The 16,621-nt window shown below is 42.8% G+C and overlaps 1 protein-coding gene across 1 annotated transcript in view; it reads right to left on the bottom strand.

Moving 5' to 3' along the window:
- The window catches only part of LOC108800421 (vomeronasal type-2 receptor 26-like), an 18,831-nt gene extending 3,621 nt beyond the window's left edge, over positions 1–15,210 (bottom strand). The window contains exons 1-2 of the mRNA XM_018572404.1: positions 15,093–15,210; positions 6,596–7,312 (exon numbers count right to left, since the gene is read on the bottom strand). Of these exons, the coding sequence (XP_018427906.1) occupies positions 6,596–7,312; positions 15,093–15,210 (835 nt within the window). The remainder of the gene's footprint in view (positions 1–6,595; positions 7,313–15,092) is intronic.
- Positions 15,211–16,621: the final 1,411 nt, after the last annotated feature.

Genomic DNA, 16,621 nt, shown 5'->3' with positions numbered 1-16,621 from the left:
TTTCCTTGAAAGTTTTTCCCCCCCCCCCCCCCCCTTGTTTTGAGTCAGCCTTGTACTTTCCTATTAAAGTGATGCGGTGAAGGCGAGACGCCTTCAGACCGCCCTGCAAGGATGATCAAACAACCCGAGAGATGAAACGTCTGTTCTCTGTCATGAGATGAAGGTCCCTCAACGTGGGAAGCTTGGAGATGACTCTATACCTCCATGAATGAATGGAGAGGACCGTAGGTGTGCTGTGTCTGGGATCTGGACTTTCTAGAATAGACTGTACACCTTCATGAATGAATGGAGAGGACCATAGCTGTGCTGTGTCTGGGATCTGGACTTTCTAGAATAGACTCTACACCTTCATGAATGAATGGAGAGGACCATAGCTGTGCCATGTCTGGGATCTGGACTTTCTAGAATAGACTGTACACCTTCATGAATGAATGGAGAGGACCATAGCTGGGCCGTGTCTGGGATCTGGACTTTCTAGAATAGACTGTACACCTTCATGAATGAATGGAGAGGACCCTGGCTGTGCTGTGCTGTGTCTGGGATCTGGACTTTCTAGAACAGATTGTACACCTTCATGAATACATAGAGAGGACCATAGCTGTGCCGTGTCCGGAATATGGACATTTGAGGATAGACTCTACACCTCCTTTAATGAATGGAGAGGACCATAGCTGTGCTGTGTCTGGGATCTGGACTTTCTAGAATAGACTCTACACCTCCAAGAATGAATGGAGAGGACCATAGCTGTGCCGTGTCTGGGATCTGGACTTTCTAGAATAGACTGTACACCTTCATGAATGAATGGAGAGGACCATAGCTGGGCCGTGTCTGGGATCTGGACTTTCTAGAATAGACTGTACACCTTCATGAATGAATGGAGAGGACCCTGGCTGTGCTGTGCTGTGTCTGGGATCTGGACTTTCTAGAACAGATTGTACACCTTCATGAATACATAGAGAGGACCATAGCTGTGCCGTGTCCGGAATATGGACATTTGAGGATAGACTCTACACCTCCTTTCATGAATGGAGAGGACCATAGCTGTGCTGTGTCTGGGATCTGGACTTTCTAGAATAGACTCTACACCTCCAAGAATGAATGGAGTGGACCCTAGCTGTGCTGTTTCTGGGGATCTGGACTTTCTAGAACAGATTGTACACCTTCATGAATACATAGAGAGGACCATAGCTGTGCCGTGTCCGGAATATGGACATTTGAGGATAAGATTTTCTCTTTTTCTATTTTTTTGGACCTAATAGAAATAATTTCTCTGCTTTTGTTCTTCTCCATCTCTGTGCAAAGTGAGATTCCTTTGAGTGACATTGCACCAACTATGCAGCTAGTAAGGATGAGCATCGATTCTGTTATAGTGCATTTGTCTGCACCCCAGTTGATTGCTAGGACACGATTAACCCTGAGTTTGGTTTGCTTGGACAGATGGCTAACGGCAAATCGGCCAACAAGGAGGGTGACAATACGGTGGTGTGCACAAGGTACCCACCCACAGACATAAAAGTGACATAAGCGTGTGGGAAGGAGTCCACTGCCATGGTGGAGATGTCCCCAGATCAGAACCCCCCCATAGATACAATTATTACACATCACTGCAATATAAGCTGGAACATCCCGGACATTATCAATTCTCATTTCTCTGTAAGAATATGTCAGAGCTAAAGTGTGTGACTGGGGGGGGGGACATTAGAGGGTAAGCTCCTCTGTACAGAGACTGATGTGACTGGGGGGGGGGACATTAGAGGGTAAGCTCCTCTGTACAGAGACTGATGTGACTGGGGGGGGGGACATTAGAGGGTAAGCTCCTCTGTACAGAGACTGATGTGACTGGGGGGGGGGACATTAGAGGGTAAGCTCCTCTGTACAGAGACTGATGTGACTGGGGGGGGGGACATTAGAGGGTAAGCTCCTCTGTACAGAGACTGATGTGACTGGCTCAGTGATCTCTGTACAGCGCCGTGGTATAGGTCAGAGCTATATACATGTATAATAATAAAGTCAGTTCGGCAGATAAAGAAAAAGATTGTATTTTTTCGCTCAGTTCTATCCACGAGTAGAAGCTCCGCCCTGATCCGGTTTTCATCACGCAGGTACACTCTGGCACTCGAGTCTTCGAGACTCTTGTGGTTTGTGTTGCTTCCTTCCTTCGGAGGGTCGTCGCTTCATTTCTTGTAAATGGTTTGTGGTCAGCTTGTTTCCATGTTATGTAACTATGGAGGCGGAGCCTCTCCGAGTCTCTCCAAATCTCTATCATTATCTATATCACACCATTTCCAGGGCCTCTGCCGCCGTGCAGACACATCGAATCAGATCACTTCCTCGGGGTAGATGTGCCTTTAATTTCTGTGTCGTGTCTCACCCAATCACAACCCTCACAGAGACAACCCTGGAGATCAGGAACGAGTTTCTCTAAGTTGCTATTTTTCATTTTTTTTCTCAGCCAATCGCTACTCAGGAATAATGCGGCTACAGAGATTGTAAACATCACTGGACGTTATAGGGCAGTGAGAGCGACCTCCAGCATCTTTCAGAGTAAAGTGGAAAGGAAAGGAAAGGAAAGAGAAGGTAAGGGAGGGATAGGAAGGGGAGGGAAGGAAAGGAAAGGAAAGGAAAGAGAAGGTAAGGGAGGGATAGGAAGGGGAGGGAAGGAAAGGGAAAAAAAAGCATAGAAAAAAAAGAGAAAGGCAAGATAAGGAAAAGAGAAGAATGAGAAGGGAAAGAAAAGAAAAGGAAAAGAAAGGATGGGAAAGGAAAGGGAAATGAAAAGAAAGGAAATTAAAAGGAAAGGAAGAGATAGGAGAAGGAAATGAAAAGGAAAAAGAAAAGGAAGGGAAAGGAAAAAAAAGTAAAAGGAAAGGAAATGAAAAGAGCAGAAAGGGAAAAGTAAAGAAAAGGGAAAAGGAAAATAAAGAGAAGGGAATGAAAAGGAAGTAAAAGAAAAGAAGAGAAAGGCAAGATAAGGAAAAGAGAAGAAAGGGAAGGAACATAAAATAAAAGACTGTGCAAAAGAAGGGAATCAAAAAGGAAAAGAAAGGGAAAGAAAGGAAAGTAAAAGGAAGGGAAAGGAAATGAAGGGAAAGGAGAAGGAAAGGTAAAGAAAGGAAAAGGAGAGGAAGATGAAAAGGTATTGAAAGGGAAGGAAAAGAAAAAGTAAAGGGAAAGGAAATAAAAAAGAAAGGAAAAGGAAAGGAAAGGGAAGGAAAAGAAAAAGTAAAGGGAAGGAAATGTATTTCTCATAGATGAATAGTAATAACAGCAGGCATAGGATAAGTCTGAAGACTGAACTGCAGCTACAGAAGACGACGAGGTTGCTACGCAGTCTAGAATGTTCGGAAGGCTCGGAAACTCCATCAGGTAGTTGATGCTAAACACTGAAAGTCAGGGCACTCCCGGGACATGTCTCTACCACAAACACATGGAGAGTACAATAATATTTTATTATAAACACAGAACAGATGAAATCATCCCACAAATGTAACCACAATGTTACAAACATTTCAAAAAGACCCGACACAGGATCTAACCCTTTCTATCTACAATAAACAAGGCAGCTTTGTCTGGAGTTCACATGTAACGTTTCCAGACATGTGACATGTTTCAGTTTTCCACGGACACATATGCAGATTTGTATAATTAGCGATGTGACTTCCAGTACCATAGACGTCATCACAGCAGCAAGTGTTTATCCCCCCCCCCCCCCCACCCCAGGAGGAGGGGGGGGAAGAGGAGAGGGAGGAATGGAGGGAAGAAGGAGGAATGGAGGGAAGAAGGAGTGGGGAGAGGAAGGAGAGGGGAGGAGAGGAAGGAGAGAGAGGGATTCATTCATACACAATGATGTCTGATATCATAATGGGAACCAACACTCACAGCCCAGGCAATGCAGCATTGAAATGTCAGCCAATGGCGCCATCCAGTGGCCAATATGTAGAATACTCTTGCTGTGTTCCACTTATTCAATCACCGAATGATGGGCAACCTGGTCACCCCGTCCTAAAATCACAGGACCTTCTTGATTCCTACTACTCCCCCCATCCTCCCTCTGTGATATACAAATCTCCCACAATTCCTTTCATTTAGCAAAGATCTCACATAAAACTGTTTTTTTTACATGTAATCATAAAAAAAGTGATTACAGAAAGAGCACAGTACCACTTCTCTTGCCCTGTATGCCGGGTGTCATTCTCAGTATCTGTTCTTATTCTGTATGTATGGACTCTGCACAGTACCACTTCTCTTGCCCTGTATGCCGGGTGTCATTCTCAGTATCTCTCTGTATTCTGTATGTATGGACTCTGCACAGTACCACTTCTCTTGTCCTGTATGCCAGGTGTCATTCTCAGTATCTCTCTGTATTCTGTAAGTATGGACTGTGCACAGTACCACTTCCCTCGCACAGACTGTCACAGGGTAGAATGATATTACAGTTGCGGTTGAGGTTGCTCAGCGGTGAAATGTGATGTGATGTCGCCATCTGGTGGCCATAATATACAATTACAATGCATTGCTCTGAGCCTGGAGACGCTGATGTGCAGAATATAACGAGCGACCTCCACCATGTACCACAAACCTTCCAATCATCCAGATTCCGCATGACGTACAAATCTCCCATGATCCATCTCTCTATAACCAGAGACTGGCGGCCCTAGATGCTACCCCTAACAGGCGGGAGGGCAGCCATCTAGTCCGGGTGGTGAGGGTAATGCAGGAAGGCCTGGACAGGTTGTGGTGACAGGGGACTCTATCTTTCGGGGGACTGAGTTTGTCAACGAAGGATATTGCAAAATATAGAGACGGACAAAATCCCTTTTATACATTTTTGCTCGGTGTCATATTTTTTCGCAGGATATATTTATACATGGAAATAGCAATATATATATATATTAGACCATGCGTGTGGCCACCTGACCATTGCTATGTCTGAGGGCAGCCCTCCAAATTACTTCAGTTCAGGTGTTTCCAGTGCAGGGTACAGGTAATACTTCAGCATACAAAGCCGTTATGGACAATTGTGGTCACAGTTTGGTGAAGACCCTTTTCTGTTCCGCCATGACTGTCCCCTGTGTACAGAGCCAGCTCCATACAGACATGGTGTGATGAGTTTGGTGTGGAGGACCCGGAGTGGCCAACATAAGGCCCTTTTCTGTTCCGCCATGACTGTCCCCTGTGTACAGAGCCAGCTCCATACAGACATGGTGTGATGAGTTTGGTGTGGAGGACCCGGAGTGGCCAACATAAGGCCCTTTTCTGTCCCGCCATGACTGTCCCCTGTGTACAGAGCCAGCTCCATACAGACATGGTGTGATGAGTTTGGTGTGGAGGACCCGGAGTGGCCAACATAAGGCCCTTTTCTGTCCCGCCATGACTGTCCCCTGTGTACAGAGCCAGCTCCATACAGACATGGTGTGATGAGTTTGGTGTGGAGGAACTCCAGTGGTCAACATAGAGTCCCAACCTAAACCCTACTGAGCGCCTTTGGGATCAACTGCAAAGCCAAATGCCAGCCAGGTCTCCTCATCCAACATCGGTACCTGACAAGTGTTCTTTTGGCTGATTGGCCTTTGCTGAAGGACAGGCAGCCTGATTTGCAACTCTTTATATATATATTCCGTGTTTCCCAGAAAATAAGACACTGTCTTATATTTTTTTTGGCTGAATAAAACACACTAGGTCTTATTTTCGGCGTGGGTCTTTTTTTTTTTAATGTATAACAATCCAAAGTTAATGCAAATCCAAATTAAATAATCCAAAATGGCAAAGTTAAGAATCGGTGATCAGGGCAATACAGGTTGCCATACCTTTCCAAGAGCAATTTGGTAACCAGAATGAGCGAAGCGCACTTTCACTATGGATTCCTCACAGGCGGAGTGCATTTGGTATCACTCCGCCTGTGACAGGAGCCGGCGCTATAGAGGAAACATCGGCTCATGCGGCTCTGCTACCTCCGCTGCCGCCTCGCTTCCTCTAGCGCTGGCTTCGTTGGCACTGCTGATTCTCTCCCGCGCCTCTTCAAGTTCCCCCTTATGCCACCACCGGCCCTGGGAAAGGTCACAACTGGGTCTTATTTTCGGGGTAGGTCTTATAGTTTAGCAATTCCTAAAAATGTACTAGGTCTTCATTTCGGGGTAGGTCTTATTTTTGGGGAAACAGGGAAATTTGCTTGATACATGTTCCCAATGTGATTTTCATATTGTACATGATAGCATGCAATCTTTTGTACTTTGAAACTTTATTACTGTATGTGCATTTCATATGAGATCTACCGCTCCCCCTGATGGCTGTACTATTTCTAATGTTTGTCTCCGCATGGTTTTTACTGTTTGAAAACTGTAAAAGCCTATCAAAAACATCTGATTAAAATTATGAATATCTGAAGATGAATCCGAAAGATACATAGAGCACTGAATCATTTTCTGAGAGTTTCTCTGATGTTCAATTCAGGTTTCAAAATTATAATGTAACATTTAGGGAAGAATATACAGCCCAATTAGTCCAGCACTGGAGGCCAATATGGCGAAAATCTCCACAGCCACCATGTATTTCCCTCTGGTGCTCAGATAGGCCGTGATCATGGCAATCCAGACACTGCAGAACACCAGCATGCTGAAGAAGATGTACTTAGCCTCATTAAAACTGTCCGGTAATGTCCTCACCATGAAAGCCAGAACAAAGCTCACTGCTGCCAGAAGCCCCAAATAACCCAACACAGAGTAGAACCCAATAACTGACCCTTCATTACACTGAATGATGATCTTCCTGGGAGAAGAGTGCATGTCATACTCTTGATAAGGAGGAGACACTGACAGCCAAATAACACAGATCAGAACTTGAACAGAAGAACAGATTACAACCAAAGAATTCGATACTTTGACTGTGACCAGTTTTTTCCAGTAGCTGCCGGGTTTGGTGGCTTTAAATGCAATACAAACAATAGTGGTCTTGGCCAAAACAGAAGAGACGGCGACGGAGAAGAAAATTCCAAATGAGGTTTGTCTCAGCATGCAGGTTATATCCACAGGACGTCCGAGGAACAAGAAGACGCAGAGGAAGCTTAGCAAGATGGAGGTCAGGAGGATGAAGCTCACAGTCCGGTTATTGGCTTTCACAATTGGAGTGTCCCAAAAATATATAAAGTTTCCTAATACAAATAAAGCCATGGATAAGAACGTTAGAGATTTGAGGGAAAAAACTAAAGCCATCACATCATGTTCATAGGACAGATAATCATATGTTTTGTAAACACATTTCACTTTCTTCTCATCGGGCCACTGGTCATCTGGGCATCTGAAACAACTTTCACTATCTGTAGAATAAGAAGGGAAATACAAATAAAGTGTTAATTATTCAAACACCACAAATTCAGCATGCTGCCATGTTTCAGAATAGGGAGGAGCTCAGGTGTGGAGAGGAACCTAGTGCAATCCTGAACATGGACGTTCTATGGACCACCCACTCATAAACAAAGGGGCAGGATGCTTGTAATTAAGTCATAGACCTTATATGGCCACTTGGCCTTTTTACGTTAATGCCATTGACCAAATATAGCCATGTGGCCATATAAGGTACATGAGATGACTGAATCCCACCCCACTGATTACATTCAGCTCTGAGTGGCAGGAGCTTCCTTCCTTTGTTTGGAAGAGCTCAGACTAAAATTGTGTTCCGTCCTAATCTGAGCTCATCCCTTATTATAGGATTCACTTGTTTTTACTGCGGTTGAAACATTATATTGAAAGGAAACACCAAAAGTGCAGATTTTACACATGATTGCAACATATTCTAAGAACCTTCATGCCTAGTTCCATATATTAAAAAGGGCTGGAAAGGGGGTGTGTGTATCAGACAATGATGTCATAGGCGGACTTTGGGTCTGACTTTGGGGCACCCTGTATTCTCCAGAGAATAAGAAGTGATATAACCTGACCACACTATCACGGATCTCCTTTTGAGGTTAGCGTGGTTAGTAACATACAGGACGTCATTCAATCTGAGGGGGACTGGCAGGAACAACAGGTATTTACTGTAACTTGCACTTGTACAGATACAGATACAGTTTCAGGCTAGAGCTATGTTATGTTTTGCTGAGTTTAATAATTAAGGGAGCATGCTATTCACGTATTCATTTTGGGGAAGAGAAGAGCAGTGGAAAAGACATAACCAAGGATCTGGTGCCAGGTCGTGCCCCAAATATTCAATATCTAAGACAAAGCTGAGATCCAATATGACTGAAAAACTGGGCAGGACCAGCACATATGTGCAATGACCCCTCCATACCACACCCACTTCAACATTAAGGGGGACTATGGGGTTAAGGCTTTTCCCCATAGCTCTCCTTAGGGTAACGGGAGGACACAAACTAGTGTCCTGCCGTCACCCTAAGCTCAATATACCGCAAGCTACACTATGAGGTGAGTGAAAAGCACTCACCACATAGTTCTCCTTTAAGAGATATATTGCTATACGTGATGGTGACAAGTACCATCAAGTTGCTATTTTAAAATTCATCTCTTCAACAAACGTACTAATTGAGGGACTATGACCAAAGATTACCATTATCCTTTTGTCTTCATCTGTTAGAGTATATCCAAGATCTGCTTCCTATTTAGCCTGATAATCAAGGACGTCAGAGCAATCTAATTTGAGCAAAACCCTATAAATACGAGCGAGGGGGTGGTGAGGTAGGTCCCAAGCTGCTCAAAAGTGTTTCAATAGCGGTCAAATCAGTCAAGACTCTAATAGGTTGTGACAATGATGTTATTAATTGTATTACCTGGCAAAACGTAATGCATTTATTCTTTCCACCCAGGACAGTTGGGTTTTCGGCCACTTTGCCAATACTTGTTCTATTTCTTTCTGTAGTTGAACATGATTAAAACTAACTATATAGTTTTAATATTTAGTAATGAAGATACCCAGGTTGTCAATAAAAAGGTAGCCTGGTATCTAAGCGCAGTTCATACCCAAGGCAGTGTTGAGGGATAGGCATAGTACTCTATGCCATCGCCTCTCTCTTACTCTATTTTTTATTTATTTTTTGTTTTTTTATGTCACATTTCCTACTTATACAGAGGTTGAGGCCCGTTTCTTTCCGCTGACTAGCGTATTGAGATGACTGTTTGTACATGCAGTTATAAGTCCTCTGAAACTACCGATCTTACTGTTATGTTGACATATGTATTCAACCTACTGTTTTGTTAAAAAAAAAGGTAGCCTAGGTCTTAACATCTCCACCTCTTGTGTAGGAAGGTGAACATTCAACATTTCTGATTTAGTCACATTAACCAGTTGAAGTCCGCAGTGTTACACCCGATCCAGGCCATTTTTCAGTATTCAGCGCTGCGGTACTTTGGCTGATGTTTATTCCGTCATGCAACGCTGTACTGAAATGAATTTTATACCATTTTTTGGAGACAGATAGAGCTTTCTTTTGGTGGTATTTAATCACCACTGCAGTTTTTATTTTTAAACTTTATTAAAGAAAAATTACCGAAATTAAAAAAAAAAAACAGTTTCCCCAATATTAAATGATAAAACATTTATTATTACCCAATTTTTTGGGTAAAATATAAAAGACTGGGTCACGTCGGGTAGAAAGACATCAAACATGTCAAGCCTTAAAATTGCGTGCGCGCGCGCGAAACCTCAAAAAACTATAATACCCAAAATTGGCTATAGGCGACGCTTTAAAAGCTTTTACCGCTCATCAGTTTAGTGTTATCAGTGATTGATGGCCCTAAAATGATTGCTCTCACTGCGACGTTTATGGCGATATGTAACATGTGTAGCGCAGAGATCTGCTTCATCAGCTTCTTTTATCTGGCTATAGCAGCCAGATGACTGACAGGTGAATGCGGAAGTGATGTAATACACATCACTTCTGCATTCACAGCACAGAGGGAGATCAGCAAGGAGGAAGATGATGTTCTCCCTCCCATCTTACCACCTGACACCCTCCCGAGCTGGTCCCGGGCCGCAGATGGGACAGCTGATCCCGGGATTGAAGGTGAGGGGTCAAGAGGGGTGGGGGCGACGGCCGCGGCAGCACTCGAGGGGGGCATGCAGCCAGCACATATTCACGATCGGCAGGCTGTAGAGCCGCCAATCGGGTATATGTGAAACAGCCAGTAACGGCTCTTTACATTGGATGGGTCCCCCCCCCTCACCCCAGCGCGCGAGCAGAAAAAAAATGCCGCCAATGCGACTGTGCCGTCTGTCTGTTTTTTTTGCAACAGGCGGACGGCAAGTGGTTGATTTTAAATTTGGACGCATGACTAAATGCTTCAAATTCTTTTAGCAGGTTAGAGAAAAATATTACTATTGTAATTACTAAATAAGAGGATGTCATCTGCAGTTGTGGTCAATTTGTGCCCCCCAAGCCAAGACGTACCTCATGACCATTTGGATTTAGTTGAATCATATTTAAGAGGAGTTCCAGCAAGAGAGCAAACATCATTGAAGATAGTGGGCATCCCTGTCCAGGCCCGTTATTGGGGAAGAATTTAGTCCATTAAATCTGACCCTGGCTTTCGGGGAAAGTGTACAGTGCTCTAGTTCTGTTTAACATTTTAGTTCTGAATCTGTAATGTTCCAAAGTTGCCATAATGAATTTTCAGTTCACCCTTCGAATGCTTTTTCTGCATCGTAGATAATAACATGGTGGACTTGGAGCTCAGATCTACATATTGAATAATCAATATGGCTCTCAATATCTCTATTTTCTCTACCATGGGTGAACCCAGTTTGGTCCGTATTAATCAGCTGGGGAACCGGTATGGGAATCCTTCCAGCTAGAACCTTGGCATAAAGTTATATGTCCACATTTAATAAGGAAATTGGTCTGTAACTGGATGGTAGAGAGGGATCCTTACCTTGTTTAAGAATGACTGTTATATGAGCACTTAAAGTTTCAGATTTGGAAGGATTCCCTGCAGATAGGTTATTAGCATTGAACATAGGTACGGGAGAAGGATATCTTTAAACTCTCTAAAGTAAAACACTGTAAAGCCATCACAACCTGGACCTTTTTTTTTCGTAGCTGTGTTTAACAAAGCACAGGAAAGTTAATCTTCAAGGATACCCTGCTCTAACAGTAAATGCTTATGCTTTAGAAATATAGGGTAATTTTAAAATTATATTAGGGATGCACCAAAATTTCGGCCGCCAAAACATTTCGGCCAAAAATAGTGCTATAGCCAAAATGCCGATAGTACCAAAACAGCCGCAAATGCGACCAAAAATGCGGTCCCTAGCTTCTCTCTTCCTCTATGGACACAGGTCTGTGCCTCCTCTAATCCCTGCTGCTCTACCCTACCTGTGTCAGCAGAGGCAGCGAGGATCAGAGGGGACACAGAGCCGATCCAGCTGCCGGCGCTCCCAGCTCAGTACAGAGGCTTCCTGTCCATTAATGACTGGGTTGATAGTAAATATTTACAATCTCCAGATTGTGAATAAACAGGAAGCCTCAGTACTGAGAGCTTCCTGTTCATTGAGTGCTGGGGTTGCAGAAAAAGAGATTGAGGACTCTGTGTCTTCAATGACAACTTTTTAAATTTTAGTTTCGGTCATAAAATATAATTTCGGTGCATCCCTAAATTCTCTCTCTATATTCTCATTTTGAGATGTCCCTTTTGAATCAGTCTGAACACTATATAGCATTTGATATAAATCTTTAATACTTCACCTACATCTTTAGAGGTAAATGCAGATTTACCCAAACAATCCTAAATCCCAGGTTTTTGTTTTAATAAATGTGCTAAGACTTTTCCTGGTTTATTCCTCCATTTGTAGTTAAGGCGAGAGACCTTGGACAGGATGTGCTTCCTTTCCAAAGTTAAAATACTGAATACTGTAGTCTGATAATGGAGTCTACACAGTGATTCCTTATGTAGTCCCTCCAATAAGATGTATTTGCCATGAGGATTTTTGCTAAGTCTCTTTCTATTTAGTCTTGTGTGATTAATTTACCCCAATAAAGTCTTTATGTGCTTCCCAGATTGTACCAGCCATTATTTCTAGTCAGTATTTATCTTAACAGCAGTTGCTGTAAACTTCTGCTTTATTTCTGATTCTTTTCAGAAAGATAAATTCATTCTGTGTAAATGTCCTCAATACAGGAAACAATACTGTGAGTAGCTAGCCCCACTTATGGGGGTTTTAGAACATTAGACAGCCTTTGCAGAAACGTATCCAGTGGTGGAAACACCATGGACGTTTCTTCAGAACAGTACTACTACTAGAGTATGGAGACCTCAGGAAATACCTCCTAAAAATATAGATTTGTAAGTCACCATAAAAGGAGATTTTTCTAGGACAATTGCTCTTAGTCCTGTGGTTGAATGTCACACACAACGGGATGTTAAAGTATAAATGGCATTTTAAAGTAGCAATTTATTACTCAGAAAGAAGAACCATCAGGTTGATGGTTGCCTAGATGAAGCCTAGTTGGGAAGAATTACTGTCCACTGATAGGTGTTCTGTAATTGGTGTCAAGATGTCTGTCTTTTTTCTCCTTTTTGATTATTTTTGATTAGCAGATTCCTCGGGAGGAGTGAATGTGTCTGGTATCCGTTCACATGGGGATTCTTGTAAGCTGGTGCACAATTAAAACATTGCAAACCTAAAGCTTAACTCCATTGAAATCTATAGCGGCAAATCTTGATAATCAGTTCTGACCATTTTTAAGGCTAATAAGCAAGGGATTGTTAAAAAGGGCAGAGAGAGCTGGGCACTGCCATGGGGGACATATACCAATGCAAAAGAAAAATTAGGATACCATATGGTGGCAAGTGAATACTCCTTTTAATGCAACTTTGAAGGTGATGTGGAAAAACACCAATTTAAATTACATTTTTGGGAGATGACTTTAAGCTGTATGAGGTGTTATGGAACAGTATGATTTTTACAGACAGTGTGAGCAACACCGTATTCATGTATCACATATTTTGCATATTTTTTTCACTTCCAAAAAAAAGGCTTTTTTTAGGTAGTTTTGACTGTGACACGTGATTTATTTATTTAACAATAATAGGTCTGAATTGAGCAATGGCATTAGCAGCCACAACCAATCTTAAAGAAATAGGAAAGTGACCTAAAGTTAAAGCCTTCAAATTCATACAAATTGGCCAGTAGCAAAAGAGTTTCATAATGTAATTTTTGAGCTTTTTTTTCTACAGAATTTTGCTGGATTCACTATGACTGCTTGATAAATTAACTTTAAAAAAAAAATCTATTATTAGGCTGCTCCAAACTTAGGAACAGCTAATAATAACCTTAGAGACCTGTAACGGCTTAATTCTTTCATTAATGAAAGGAAGAAGCTTTTACAAAAAGCTTAACTATTGAAATGAAATGAGGCAGCGCTGGCGGATCGGAGCGGGGAGGGGGGAATGCAGCCCCTCCCCTGTCACGGCAGAGAGCCGTGACAGGATCGAGAAGTCAGCAAACACCGGTATGTGTTCGCTCACCTCCCGATCTACTGAGCCGACCTGTGACAGTCTCATTGTCACAGGTCGGCTAGAACTATGAGGTGAGTGAAAAGCACTCACCTCATAGTTCTCCTTTAAAAGCCCCCTCTCATCGTCATATCCTCAATTATTTCCACAGTATTCCAAAAATAGACTTCAGGTTTATGTTTACCAGCTTTTGTCCTACAAAAATTGGCCTGTATTATTTTAGAACAATAGCCACACATATTGTACAGTGATTGGATATTATCTAAGCAGCTTGGTTAAGCCTCAATGCAAAAGGTAGAGAGAAGGCACGTTATCCTTAAAGCTGAACTCCAGGTAAAATGAAAAAATACCTCCTTACTGTACAAGTGTTCTCTCTTTTGGGTCTTGTGTCAGCCCAGGCATGTGCTGGATGCCCAAGGACTTTAGTTGCCTTGCTGGGGGTACACTTGGAAGATGCTAGGCTTAAGGGTATCTGCCTGAAAGGAGCATATGTAAATAATCTTCTTGCTAGGAAGTATAGTGGAGAAGTTCAGTAGGAACTGCTTTTGGACCTTGTAAAAAGGTTTCATTGCCTATCAATCAATTAACCTTTTTCGGCTACTGAAAGTCAAGCGAGGGGTTTATTCATGAGAGATTTATGGCAACTTCAGAAGGGTCGTGACTCTCACAGGACCAGCAATTACAAAGGGCCTACTGCTACTTTCAGAATATCTGCCCTATTTTTCCCTATATATCTGCCCTTTCAGAATATTACTTCTACTGCTACTTTCAGAATATCTGCCCTATATATCTGCCCTTTTGGGTATCTTTGTTCTGTGACGAGTAAGTCTTAGTTATTTGTTTTTCCACGAGCCATGAGGCGGGAATGGTAATTTTGTTTCATAGACGCTTGGCCTATTCGGTTTTAGGTATAGAGAGGGACATTGAAGGGAGATTACTTACTGTTACTATAAAGTGTGAGACCTCCACTGTGGCCATCAGTAATGTCTATTTACAGAATTTGCTGTCCAAGTCTGACTTCTGTTCTTTGACACAATGGCTTTCGAAAACCGATTATCGACTCCATTTGATCAATGGAGACTTTAATTCTACAATGTCATTGGCTGAAGACAAAGGGTGGATCTTGGGGTCATTGCCTAAAAGCAAATGATCTGAAGAGAGATGCTAAAGAGAAGCCAGGGGGCATTCACACAGGTAACATAGGGGACTATTGTCCAGAACAGCAGCCTGGTGAGTAGAGTGTGCACCTAAATAAAGTAAGAAAAAGAAACAAAAGAAAGAGAGAAGAAAGAAGAAAAGAGAAAAGAAAGAAAAGAGGTTGTCCCAGGATACGACTGCCAGGAAAGTAGATCCAAGGGGAGGATGGGAAGGGCATATTGAAAGCAACCAGTGGTCAAAGCGGGGAGGTAAACAATGTTCTATCCAAGAGTCCCAGATTTGATCAAACTTAGACATGGTTTTTATATTATATTGTATATACAGAGCCGTCCCAGGCCGGGTGGAGCCTGGGGCGGCCATGCAGCACGCTGGGGGCTTGGAGGTGAGAGGAGCACGGATAACCCTCAGTCTACGACGGGGGAATCACCTGGTAAAGGTCTGCATTCATCTAATGGTTATTTTGCTACCACATACCTCTCACCCTCCGCTGCCTAAAGTGGGCCCCATGATGTCGACCTCTCTCCCCCTGTTTGCTCTGGTGGGTGTGGTTCAGGTGTTGCGCCTGGATGGGGCTGCATTGATGCACACACATCATCGACTTACTTCATTGATAACTTCCTCCTCCTGAAGAAGCGCCGTCAAGCGCGAAACGTCGAGACAAATTGCGCTCCTCCACTGTCAGCTATCCTCTATTGCCAAACCCTTGATCATGTGTAACAATCTTCTTAATCATGCTTTGAAATGCTATGTCACTCTATTATGTTATTCCTGGTAATCAATCATGGTCTTCTCATCATGTACTTTGATTCAATTTAATCATGTTACCTATGCATTTATAAGGGATAGAACAGTAATGGAGTGAGCGCTCAGGGAGTTATCCGATCAGACTGTTTTTATGAAATTACTCTACCTTTAATAACTTAATACAAATAAATATATTTTTTATGGTCTATTGTCTTGAAAGTTGTCAGTTGGTGCCTAAAAAAACCCCAGCTTTTCTTTATCTTTCAACCTTAGACATGGTGTTAGTAAGTTTGGCCGTCCTCTTCTCATTTTTCATAATCCATGTGATCTGGCCCTTCAAATTATGGATGCTGGGAGAAGGGGGTTTTTATGATCTAGCAATCTCATACTTCAAAGCTGTGTGCACATGAACAAACAACTTGAACAGCTTGATATGGGAGGACATCCGGTTGCAAATTGAGCAAGGCTAAAGTCGGGTCTTTAACAATGGGTCTATGAGCCAAAACTGAAAGAATGTGAAAGATACAGTCCCAAAACCTGGAGACGATGGTGCAGAGCCACCACATGTGTGCATGTGAGCCAGCTTCGCCACATTCCCTAAAGCAAAGTGGGGAATAACTGGGGGCATAGGAAGCTATTCTAGTGGGGACCATATACCAGCGGGTTAACACTTTATAATTGATCTCCAAAGCACTAGCAATCCTCGAGGAAGATTTAGTATCTGAGCCCATGCTTCATCATCCAGAGTAAGTCCCAACTCCTGTCCATCCACATACGAGGGACACGGTGCATGGGAGGGAGCCACAAAACTCAAATAAAGAAGAGAAATCAAACCGCAACTGTGAGGATTGTCTCTGCAGATACATTCAAAAGGGGTTATGGACTTATGAGAGATAAGAGGACCAAGTGTCTTAGATATAAATGCTGCAATTTGCAAATAGTGAAAGAGCTCCTTGTTGGGTAAGCGATATTGTTCTTTAAGATATGGAAATGATTTAAGACCCGTATCTGACGAAAGTTTACCAGTGTGAGTGAGGTCACATTTTAACCAGAAAGTGAAGGTGTGGGGGGATTCCATTGAGGGCAAGAAAGACAGGTTTTAAACAAAGGAGAGCATGGGTAGACTGGGAGAGATCAAACCGTCAGAATGTTTATGAGAGTTCCACAACTTGAGAGAATGAGCAATAACCAGGTCAAGGGAGGTAGTTCGGTTTTGAGAGCTAGCCAGAGAACATTGTCAGTGTGGGTTGGGTGAAAGA

This window comes from Nanorana parkeri, unplaced genomic scaffold (assembly GCF_000935625.1).
Source record: "Nanorana parkeri isolate BGI_ZX_2015 unplaced genomic scaffold, ASM93562v1 scaffold2019, whole genome shotgun sequence".
Classification (NCBI taxonomy): domain Eukaryota; kingdom Metazoa; phylum Chordata; class Amphibia; order Anura; family Dicroglossidae; genus Nanorana; species Nanorana parkeri.
This window is presented reverse-complemented; position numbering and strand designations above follow the sequence as displayed.